The following is a 12,167-nucleotide window of genomic DNA, read 5'->3' as shown; positions in this document are numbered from 1 at the left end:
TATCCTATTGTGAAATTATCTGGTGGCAGATTTAGCAGGGGGATGCTGGGTTTGTATTTTCTGCCCCATTTACCCATTTACCTGCACAGTGTATGTGCTTTTCACACATGTGATAAGTTCAGCCACAGTCCAGCCCCTAGTCCACAGTGTGTGTCTATCCAGACTTTGTACCCACCTGTGGCAATTCAATCCAGTCTAGGTTTTTTTACTGTAATTATGGGAACTCAATGCTATTATCATGCCATGCATGCAGTAAACATCATGACCTACTGCTCCCCCAGTATCAGTTGTTTACTGGGAAAAAAAAAAAAAAACGAACTCAGAAATGTCCAACCTGAGTCACTCAAGAAAAATTTGGGTTTGTTCCAGCTTGTCCCTCGTTATCCCCTAGGTACTTTCATGCTGATTAACAGCTTGGTCAAATATCTTTCTGAAGATCAAATTTAGGCTGACTGAGCATTAACTCCCCATGTTCTCTCCTGTCCCTCTTTTAAAGATAGGCAGCATGTTTGTTTTTCCCTGGGACAGCCACTGGTAGAGCTGTTCAAACAGCAGCCATAAAAAAAACTGGTGACACTGCTAACAGTGAGCAGTTGCTGCTTAGAGAAGAGGTTTGATTCTTATCCAGATATTCAGCTGGAGACAAAACTGTAGGATGCACTAATAATCCCTCAGAGAAGCAGGAACCTTCAGAAAAAAAAAGGACAAGATAAACTTACATAGATCCCAAGCAAGATCCAAGACAAACTTCAAACAGCCTCTGGGTGTATGGAACCATTAAAACTAAGGGAGGAGGAGGATAGTCCTTACCTTGCCTCAAGGCAGAACTGTATGCATAGGGCACTCTTGACAGATGCTTGCCCATCCTGTTCTGCAAGACCTGGCAAAGAAGAGTACATGCCCTCCACAGGCAATGCATTTCAGTGTTTCCCTAGTATCATTGTTAGAAAGATTTATTTTTTTTTCCTCTGTGGCCACTCTAACACTTCCTTGCTGTTGTTTAACACCTTTCCTTACTCAGCGTACCGCACTCGAGCTCTTCAGGAGCAGATCTGAACAGGAACAGTCAGGTTTTGATCATATTTTAAAGGGTCCCCAGACTGGATTCTCTTCAAAGAGGGCATATTTTTTTACTTCTTATCACTCAACCAGCAGTCAGGTTCCAGTAAGTCACCCAAATTAAAACCACACACACTCAAGAGCCAGTAAGTTCCATTGTGACACCTGTTGCTGGATATACTCAGAGCCAAGCTTGCATCCCATGCCTTTACCTTTTCAATACCACCAGCCTTTACTATGATCCATCTTGAGAAAACAAAAGCCTCCTGAAACATTTAAAAAGAAATCTATGTCATACCAAAATGCCAGTAGCTAATGTACCTACATCATAAGGACACTGACTTCAAACATCATATAGCAACAGCAATGAAGACTTTCTGAAAAATTATCTTTGGTGCCAGTCCAACAAGTCAAACCAGACCTGAATGCAACCCATACAGCATAAACTATCACAAGCAGAGAAGTGGTATGAGGGCTTCTGAATGAAAATATCATTGGGGGAATATTTGGGAAAAAAACACAAGTTAAGCCACTCTGAATCACACCTAGTGCTTTTCACTCATTAAAATAAACCTCTTAGACGTGCAGTACATTCATTAACTGACTTGCAACACCGTTAATTTGCCTATGTTAGCCTACGTCACTAGGTATCAGCTTGTGCTATTTCCTCTGACTGACAGAGTGCACTCATTAAGGCAAACACATTGCTACTAAAGTACTAATTGTTTTGAAAAGTGCCCTTTAAATAACGGGCCTTTTACTACTAGGCAGGATGTGTTTTAAGCGCTTAAACCTTTGTTGCCAAAAGACTGGATGATCATTTATTCGTCTGTCAGACAAAAATACCAGAAAAGAATGAAAAAGCTGATAAGGCAATAATAGCATAGCCTGAACAGCAACCAGCTCCTTTCTCTTCTTGGGATCTTCATTCCCACATGGAACAGCAAGAGAAGGGAGAAACTTTAGAGGAGGGAGGTTGAGAAGATCACTGAATTCTTCATATATCAGTTGAAAGATCAGCTAAAGAATTCAGGTCAAATTACTGGGATTTCCAGGTGCTTTGGTACAAATCCAGTGTCACTGCTTTAACTATCAGTTGCCTAGAACCAGCCTTATCTCATTTCTAAAGCAAACAAACTGTAGATCAGGGGCTTGTATAGAGCATGTGGCAAAGGGATGGTGGGTAAATCAGTTCAAATGTTGGGAGAGACTTTCTCTCCTCAAATGTTGGGCTCCACGCTTTCACATTCCAAAATAAGGGGTTTTTTCCTCTTTGGCAGTCTGGGGCAATCCAGGTTTTTCACAGCCTAGTATATGTGACAACCCTGAATAATGCTTAAAGGGCATCCTTCTACTGTTTCTAGTCCTCAGGAGAAAATAATGTATGCTTTATCCTATAAGGAAGTCTTCTAAAATTCATGGTCTACCTCTGGAAGCCCAAGAAGTTCTCAAAGACCAGAAAAATGTGGGTGAGCACTGAGCCTTCCAGTCACCTCTGCAAGTGTGAGTTGTTTTTCTGATGCAAGATTGTAATGGAGAGTTCAATCATCTTTATTTCATGAACAGTTTTAAAATATTTCTGATGCAGCATCTTACACGACACAGCCTGCATGCAGAGCCTTATGGACAGAGTTCCTTCCTGCTGCTTGAGTTGATTTTACTGCAGAACAATATTTCATATTTACCCAGAACAAAGTTAACTTAAGAACTAAACTGCAGATTTTTAAAAATTATTACTGCCATAAACACTATTTTCACTGAGTGAAGTCAGATTTGTTTCACCATAACAGTTCAAATTATAAACAACTAATAGCAACTGTTCTGTAGTTCAAGCAACGGAGGTATAGATCCTTGAAACAAGAATATTTAACACCTTTTCCTACTGTGTCTGGTCCTGAAAAGTTCCATATGGGTATGAAATGCAGCAAAGTGACAACTCAGAACTCCAGTGGTTACAGTTTTGTTACAACAGTTAATTTCTTATACAGTTTGCATAGCCTTTGATGGTTTAAACATAAGAAGAGGACATCCTCTCCAGAAGACACCAAAAGAAAAAAGGGTGGAAGAAATAAAATGTTCCATCTGCACCCAAAACACTTTTGTAAAGAGTTAGAGGTGGTACACATCGGAAATTGCTGAGAGTGCCAATTGCCTTGGAAGTAGATCTTTTATTTCTACCTTCCCTTCAATATGTCAAGAATATCCCTAAATTTGGAGTCTACGAGCATTTCCTCACAGCTAATCTCCTGCATTACACAATTAGAGAGAGCTGCAGCAGGTTTCATTGATCAATCTGTGCCCTAAAGCTCCCTGTGAAATTTTCCTGCCTGAGAAGGCTCACGCAGCCAGGGAAGGGAGCGATCCTCTTCTGTGGTGGGAGAACAAGGAGATAACCAACTTCTCATCAGATGCCTTTTAACCCCACTACTTGCCCGCTTGTCTCTGAAGCTCTTTTTTCCTGCTGGTGCAGGGAATTGAAAGGACAATACAGCCTATTACCTTCTAAGCATCCTAATCAGTAACAAATACATGAGTCCTTAATAGAGAGATCCCTTTCACAGGCATTCGCTAATCACCTCCGTAATGAAAGCAGTTAAAAAGGACACTGAACCCTTTAACCAACTGATGACTGCATAAGCCACTTGTGGCAATTGGCCATATATATAAGGTCATTTAACTCCTTGAAAATTAAAAAACGCCAAAAAACTTTGGAGGTTCTTCCCCCCCAAAAAACAAACAAACAAAAAAAGTAAGTGCACATTACACTTAAAAAAAAAAAAAAAAAGGAAAAAGAAAAGAAAAAAGAATCTCGGGGGATCAGAAGATGCTGGATCAGAAGAGGTTGTTAACAGTCTGGCAGTGATGAAAGAAAGGAAAACATAAAAAAAAAAAAAGAACCACACACCACAACAAATAAATGGAATGAAAACAACATTCTTCCTCAAGATTTCCCTTTGTTCAAAGGTTAAGGTGCACAGTAGAGATGTAGTTTAGCCTTTCACTTTCAATTAAAAAAATACAAATCAGTATAAATGCTTAAGTGAACGTACACTTTAACACCACAAACTCTGTTTGCTTCATTATTAAGGACAAATAAATCTGAAAACTGCTATTACAGATAACTTCCAGGAGTTGGTTTGTTATAAAATATAGCTCCTTGAATTGTAGAATTGTTAACAAATAATGATCTCATCCAAAACTAATGTGACTCAAAATATTCTCTCTGTTACTTATGACAGACTTTAGATCAGGCCTTTATTTTTGGATTTCGTTTTTGTTTGTTTTTCTTTTGGTTTTGCCAAACATTCCCTTATCCATAGACCCTCTCACTTTAATCAAAGGAAGTGTTATAGCCACAACACCAAAAATATCAGTGTTAGTTGTAGCTTATTAAGTCACAGACACTTGGGAGGGTACAGGTAACATGGTAATCTATTCAACTCAAAGTCAGTAGATTCCACAGACTATAATCCTGACCTAGTAACAAATTAAAATTAATTTGCATCACAGCAATGTCCATGTGTGATATTTCTGAAGTAGTCCATGGCTTCACTCAAAAATATCCAAAAAGAGGTGAATAAGCCTGCTACACACAGCAAACATCTGTTACAAGTCCACAGTTGAACTCATTAGTTCAACTTACAAGCAGCAAGGACTCTCACTTATTAGTTCTGCATCACCAGCAAGTGTCCTTGCTAACATCTGTTAGAGAGGAAGGGGATATTTCATGTAGCCTTTATCCATACCCAGCCAAGGATCTTCAATAAAATCCATAGAAAGTGGACATCTAATAGCCTAAAGGGCCTTTGACAGAAAACTCATAGTAATAACAGAGATAATTAGCTAGAACAGTAAATGATCCTTCATGAAATAAAGCTCCAGGTTCTGCTATTATTGAATGTCAGAAGACCTAAGCTGCAGGAGTTTACTAGTATCACCCTGAACTCATTATAGATCTCTGCCTTTGGTTCATCTCCACTGTTTAATCTGGCTGTGAACTGATGCCATGTTGCCTGACAGAGAACGAAGTAAGCTGTTTGGCAATTAGAAATAGTTCCCAACCTGAGCCTTCAGAAAGTCATTTTCTCTTCTTGTCTCTAAACTGAGGATAATTTTTACACAGAGGTGTTGTGAAGATGAATCACCTAATGTCAGTACAGAATTCTGAATATAAAGTACTGTGCAACTCCAGCTCAAAACCATCAGAATGGCTTTCAGCATTTACGGGGGAATATGCTCTGGTACTGAAGGAATTGAGCACCTCAGCTCAGATTGTATTCAAGGAAACACAACAGCATCCTGGGCTGTCCTTTGTGCCAGACCAGCAGTGTCTGTCCCAAAACTCATGATGTCCAACAGGAAAGTTCTCTGTTCACCAGTTTTTCTTTAGTCAAGCCTTATATCTGTGAAGCTGTTCCCAGAGAAATCAGAGATTTTTATTCTTTTTAGTTGAAGCAGGCATTAGCCCATAGCTAACAGCTAAATTTCTTCCCTTATTTTCAGTTGAAAACACCTTATTTCCGTCCCAGTTTTGCCCTGTGAATTTCTGCTTGGCATCCTTTTATCAGCAGGATCATTTTCTTCTTCAGCTAACTTCTTTCCCAAAAGACTCACCAACACCTGTAGCTTGTAACCTTGACAGTGGGCAAACACAGATATTTCTGTTCTGACACTTGCAAAGGTACATAAATGGGTTTACTGCATAGAAATTAATCAATAAGCAAAGACCATAAAGTGGAGAAAATGGAACTTCAAAGATCTTTGATTTTCTTTCTCAAGAAAAAACAAATTAGCCCAAGAACTATTCAGGCTCAAGATGTAGAAAAAAGGATAAAGACTTCAAGAGGTCATCCAGTCCATCTTCCTCCCCAAAGGCAAAAGCAGCTATAACTCAATGATTCCTGAGAGATTTTTTTCTAATCTCTTTTTAAAACAGTCTCCTTAGGCAATCTCTGCTAGCACACAACCACCCTGACAGGAGGAAAGAGTTTTCTTCATGCTTAATCTAAATCCCACTTGCTTCAGCTAAAGAAAGAAGTTATGAATAGTTAGGAGCAAGTGAAAGAGCACCAAATACTAAAAAACTACAAGACACTAATTCTCAGTAATTCTCAGTAAGGAAATCTGCCGACACCATCACCTAGTTCAGTGGACAGATGTTTCTCGACGTTTCTCTAAAACTGTTTTCTGACTCTTGCTGGCTGTTACACTTGCACTGCCAGTGAGCCATACAGTGGGAAGTTGCAGGTCAGCATCACTCCGAGCTGTACTTTTTACTTGCTTATCAGTGATTTTTAAAAAGCTTTTGCTCAAGTGCCTCTGGCAGGAATGTGAGGTATCGTTGCAAAACCAGTCATCAAGAACTCAAGAACTGTTTCCACAAACACATGAGCAAAGTAGCCTCAAAGACTCCTCTATGTTAGCAGAACAGTATTTTGGATATATTTTTTTTTAATCTCCAACAGACAAAGAAAATACTGTGAAATGATCTTGCAGAATTTTTTAATTATGCAGGGGAGTATGTGGCTCACTGAAGCTGACCTCCTTCTTGCCTGGGAGATGCCACCAACATTCAAGTCCTGATCATCCAGTATTCTTCACTAAAGCTTCAGATGTCATGAATTAATACATTTGTTACTTCATGGTATCTACAAGCATTTACCTCACCAGAAAATCTTGCCCTCTGCTTTCACATGAGTTTATTAATAACTGACTGGCTTAATCTACTCTGTGCTTGTTTGGTTTTTTTATATGAGATATGACCTTCATGGTCCTGGAGAGTCATGAATGCAGCAGTTAATTGCCCAAAACCTTGTCCTTATTCTCAGTCTTTCCCTTTCCATGTCTTGTTTTCTTCCTTTCTTTTCTTTATTTTCATTGTAAGCTGTCCATCTGCCACAACTCTGTACTGAAACCTTTCCAGTGGACTGGCTTTATATATTACCATACATCAAAACCCAAGACCAGGTTCAAAAACCCAGAGGTTGGTCTTAAAGAGGGAGCACCACGGACAAAATAATTCACATGTGAAAACACTTTGGTCTTCTTCTAACCCAAATTAGAGACATCATTGTATTATTAATTTGGTGGGTTTATACCCATTTTACGGAAGGGTAAAGTGATGCAGAGAAAGAATATGAAGACTAAACTGCTATTTCAAAATGGATTTAAACATGTGTTTGCTCAGTTCATTAATGCAGGTTCAAACTCCCTGTCAGGCCACCATCTGCCAGAAAAATGCAATGTTCTCATCTGGATGCAGACAGTTCCTCAGTAGCCAAACAGCCATCATTAGGTGCCTGTTCCATTCACCATTACAGGTATTGCACCACGTTGTTAAAAAAGTATTTTTTCTGTGTTCACCAGGATATTTCACTCAGTGCTTGTAGTAGGTTCAAAACTGAAAACAAAGGTCCAAAAGTTATAAAAAGAGACTAGCAATTCACAGCACAAACCATTTTAATTCTGCTCCCCTTACAGTCACTTCTCAGGAAAAAAATAATTAAATAACAATCTTCAATCTGTTTGTTGTTTCAGTTCATGTTAGGGTGACATAAACAGCTTTCAGTTCTTACATTCTGCACAAGACTCCAGAAATATTCAGTGTTTACTAGAGTTCGGTGGTGTTAAATCAAGTATGACTATCACCCTTTAAGGCCTAAATGATAGAGCGATATCCATACCAATAACACATTTTGACAGTGTTGACACCTGCCTACATAGAAGCAGTTTACTGACTCTTATAGACCTGTAGAAAAAGGCACTAAAACTTATTAGCAATCCTAGTAATAAGCTTTTATTTTCAAAAGTTGGTGTTTCCCTTCATGCCTCTTGAAGAACTCTGTGGCATATTCTACAGTGTATCTCATAAAAGACAAGTAGCTGGATGGAGAATTTCATTAAACTACTCTCTTTCATCATTTTCACTGTGTAACTGAAAATGGATAGGAAATTATACTAGCTAACTGAAACTAGAACAATCTTGAAATAAACTCAGCAACTGGTGAGAGCCAAGAAAAGCTTAATAGTTCTTTTTGAGCACCTGAAAACTTTCACAGAATTCAAAAATAACCAAAACTTTGTGAAAGATGATCCTTTTTTGTCCCCTAATGGATCTAAAGAGCAGACTCATTGAATGATGTAGCACCTGCTGTTGTCAATCTTTTTGTTCTTGTGTCAGTTGAAGGGAAAAAAAAAAAAAAAAGGAAAAAAAAGAAAAAAGAAAAGAACATTGCACTGCGGAGTAGAAAAATATGGTGTGCCCCAGGTGAAAAACAAATTGTTTCCATTTACTTGATTAGCCCTTGCTTCTTTGTTTAGTACTCAGCTTGACAAGCAAGAACCCACCACCACCCTCCAATAACAGCCAAATGCCATAGATTTGATGAAATGTGAGAGCTGACCAAATCTTAGCACTTCACCTCACACAGGAGGGTTTCAGGTTCTCATGCTCCCTTCCAAACAGGTCTTTAATGGTGTGTTTTCACGGGAAGCAACAAGCTGCAGAGTTTGCCCGATGAGGGGAGCCCGGAGCAGCGGAGATGGACGGGAGCTGAATCTTCAGCACCACAGTCCCAGGGCGCTGACGAAGTTGTCCCTTCAGCACCACGGACTGCGGATATTGCTGGAGTTGTCCCTTCAGCACCACGGTTTGAGGACACTGTAGGATCTACCCCTTCAGCACCACGGACTGGGGACATAGCCGAAGTTGTCCCTTCAGTACCACGGACTGGGAGCCACTGGTGGAGCTCTCCCTTTAGCACCACGCTCTGGGGACACTGCCGGAGTTGTCCCTTCGGCACCACCTCCGGGGACACTGTTGGACCTGTTCCTTCAGCACCAGCGCCCGAGGACACTGACAGAGCTGTCCCTTCACTCCCCACGCCCCGAGGGCGAAGAGGGACCTTCCCTTCAGCACCACGGTCCAGGGACACTGCCGGACCCGTCCCTCGGGCAGCAGCGCCCGCCCGCCGCCCGCGCCGCCCCGCAGCGCCGCTGCCCCGGCACCTGCCGAGAAGCACCGGCCTCTTCCCGGCTACCGAGGGCAGTGGGCTGATGGGCCACGGCCAGCCATAAACGCCTTTGATTAAATTAAAGCTACAGTAGTTGAAATCAGCACAGCAAAGAGGTAATTGCTTCAGACATGTTGCTAGCACGGCAGTATCACGGAGTACAATTAAGTTAGACATAAATTAGTCTGCGACCACATTCATACTGCTCGACTTTGTGGTCCTCTGATTCCTGTCACTGTTTTCTCAGAAGAGAAGTTTTGTGGAGATAGAGGTACCCATCCAGATTAGGGAAGGCATTCAATTTTAAAAATCAGCCCGTTAGTTAGACACACTTTTGCTGGAGTACCTACTGACTACAGCATGTTCCCCAATGCATACCCCACTGCATGCGCTCCTGAAAGTCTGTCTGGAAGGTTTTAGAGGGAGAAGGACATGTATGTAAGAGTATACACACAGATTTAAAAAAAAAGAATCTTCACTAGCGATTAATATGGACATTTAAAATCACTCCCCAGTGCAAGAAACACAGATAAGAACTCTTATTTTCCTGAGAACTTAAACAAATAAAGTAATTTTTTCCCCTCTGTGAGCCAAATTATTTTAGGATAATAAGAAATTAAAGAAAAATTCTCCATGCTCACTTTTATAGACTACCAGTAGATCAGATATCATCAGGAAGCCACTTTAGTACAGAAGAGATGGTACAAAAAATAGCAGTGCATTTGGCAAGATGTAGATAGTAACTATTAATAAACTTTTAAAAGACGGATCAGATATCCTCCAGGAGAAGAGCTTCCCAAATGAACAATTGTTACAGAATGTCTGTCTTTCTGCACTGTTCTTTATTGTTACTCTTCCTCCCAGTGGTTCCCTGTTGTTATATACACTTTTAAATTTAAACAATTCTGACATCCCAAAGTGCCTCTGCCTACAGAAATGCATGCTATTCTCTGCGTGCTGAGGTGCTCCGAGCTTCCTAAACAAATCCCAGCTCTTTGCAGGAGAAAATGCGAAAGCTTCCCAAGCAAGTTGTACTTGTTTCCAGGTAAAACACGATCAAAACATCAAACTACTGTACAAACAGCCCTTTCCACCTGTCACCAACTGAGCTTACAAAAGCACCAAGTGTTGCAGTCAGTCTTAGGCAGGAGTACAGGGCACCATGAGTACACAGGCGTGTGCATGGAAGCCTTGTTGTAATCCAGAGGGGTATGACAGTCCACTATTCACTTAGCAGAAATAAGTGACAAAAGACAGGTCAAGGATGAGAGACCCAGCGGTCAAAGGAGGAAAGAGAGTTCTGACATTGTAATGAACAGCGGGAAATACAAATCATCAGCCAAAGTTCCATTCTACTTTATATTCTATAACCTATTAATATTTGCATTTTACATTAATATATTTAATAGCAGAAAGGAAGAGAAAATTATTCCTTAAAAATTCTTATCTTTGTAAGGGCAAATAGGCTTTATAGTGTCAGATGATCTTTCAAAGGAAATTTTTTTACTGCTCCAGGTATAATACAGTCAAATACAAAAGTAAGTAGGTACTTGTCAAAGGGCAGTGGACATCATGTTCTGCAGAAAACTCGGTATCTTCAGGTGGCAGTGTAAAAATTTCTTGTAACAAACCCTAAATAGTAAAAAGACCAAGTCGTTCTGTACTAATAAGAGCTACTTTCCTGTCCTGCTCTGTAAAATGCACTATTGAACAGCCACTGAGCTAGAAGGGTCTTTTCAGATCTCCCGAGTTGTTAGGGGGCTAGAAGTTCTGGGAGAAGAACATTACAAACAGTCTCAATAAACCCACCTTAAAGAATACAAAACCAGGGAAGAAAACCTGCTCATCCAGCCAAAGCTGGAGTTGTAACACAGTTCTGTGTGCACACTGCAGCCTCTAGTCTTCGTGGTGTTTATTTTCATGGCAGGGAAGCAAACTTTGTGTGAAATGCTCAGCTTTAGCTGCAGGAAGCAGGGAAGTACAAAATGACAGCCCATGGCTGTGTCCACTGACTGCCCCTTGACTGTCCAGGGAAATGGCACATCTGGGAACCTGGGCATCACAGATGTGACAGCAGGCAACATTTTGCCTTTCACACCATGTGCCCACAAAGGGTAGATGTAGACTATGACCTGTTGACACATTAGACACTCCAGCTGCAATAAAAACTTCAGGAACACATTGGGAATGCCCAGGAAAGGCCCAGCAATGGGACCACAGCTGTGGGAACTGCCACCGCAGCCCTTGCCAACACCAAAACAAAGTTTGCCCAAGTAGGGCTAAGCTTGGCTACATCAAGGTCTCTCCCAGCTGATCTAGTTCCCATGTCCTCTTCATTTTCATTCTCATCCAGCTGCCTTTTGCCCAAGTTTTCCCCCTGTCTCTTAAGCAAAGGTGCAAGAAGGAGTGCGGCAACAGGGCCTTCTTCCTGAGGGGAACCCCAGCAGAGTGTCACCCTGCCTCTTCCCCCACTCTTCCTCGTCGCCCAAGCCAGAGCTCCATGGTAGCCACCTGGCCACTACCAATTCCCCTTGCCAGAGTAGCCCCACTCCTCCCCAGTGCCACCCAGGAGATGAAGGATCCATCTCCAGGGGAAGAGGTGCGGGACACTGCCAAGTCCAACAAGTGCCCAAGAAGAGCAATGAATTACATAATAGAGGAGGGAAGCAAGAAATTCATCCAGCACCGGCACCTTTGCACGTAACAGCCTCCTTACCCCTCTCCCTTTCTCCCAACCCGGGGAGCATTTACCCCAGCCCCGGCCGTGGCCCCATGGGGCCTCCCCGAGTGGAGACACTCACCGATGGTCGTGATGACCGTGATGGCAAAGTAGAAGGAGCCGGCGAATTTCCACTGGACTCCGGCTCGGTGCGGCTCGGACTGCATGATCACCCAACTCCAGCTGCCGGTAGTCCTCGCTGGTGATGTTGTACTTTCCTTTGAGCCGGATCTCCTCGGCTTTGAGTTTCTCCTCCTCCCGCATCTCGTTGTCGGACTCCAGGGCATCAAAGACGGCAGCCCCGACCAGCAGGTAGGTGAACGTGCAGATGATAAGGGACAGGGTCCGCACGTTCTGCCTCTTCATGGCCGCCAGCA

General features: G+C 41.8%; 1 protein-coding gene across 1 annotated transcript in view; it reads right to left on the bottom strand.

Annotated features, from left to right (window-relative positions):
• KCNK9 (potassium two pore domain channel subfamily K member 9) overlaps positions 1–12,159 on the bottom strand; it is an 84,544-nt gene extending 72,385 nt beyond the window's left edge. Inside the window, 2 exon segments of the mRNA XM_008933284.3 lie at positions 11,873–11,963; positions 11,965–12,159. Coding sequence (XP_008931532.1) covers positions 11,873–11,963; positions 11,965–12,156 — 283 coding nt within the window. The 5' untranslated portion in view covers positions 12,157–12,159.
• Positions 12,160–12,167: the final 8 nt, after the last annotated feature.

This window comes from Manacus vitellinus, unplaced genomic scaffold, assembly GCF_001715985.3.
Source record: "Manacus vitellinus isolate BGI_N305 unplaced genomic scaffold, ASM171598v3 scaffold_1_pilon, whole genome shotgun sequence".
Lineage (NCBI taxonomy): Eukaryota > Metazoa > Chordata > Aves > Passeriformes > Pipridae > Manacus > Manacus vitellinus.
The sequence above is the reverse complement of the archived record's forward strand: the minus strand, read 5'-3'. Positions and strand labels throughout refer to the sequence as shown.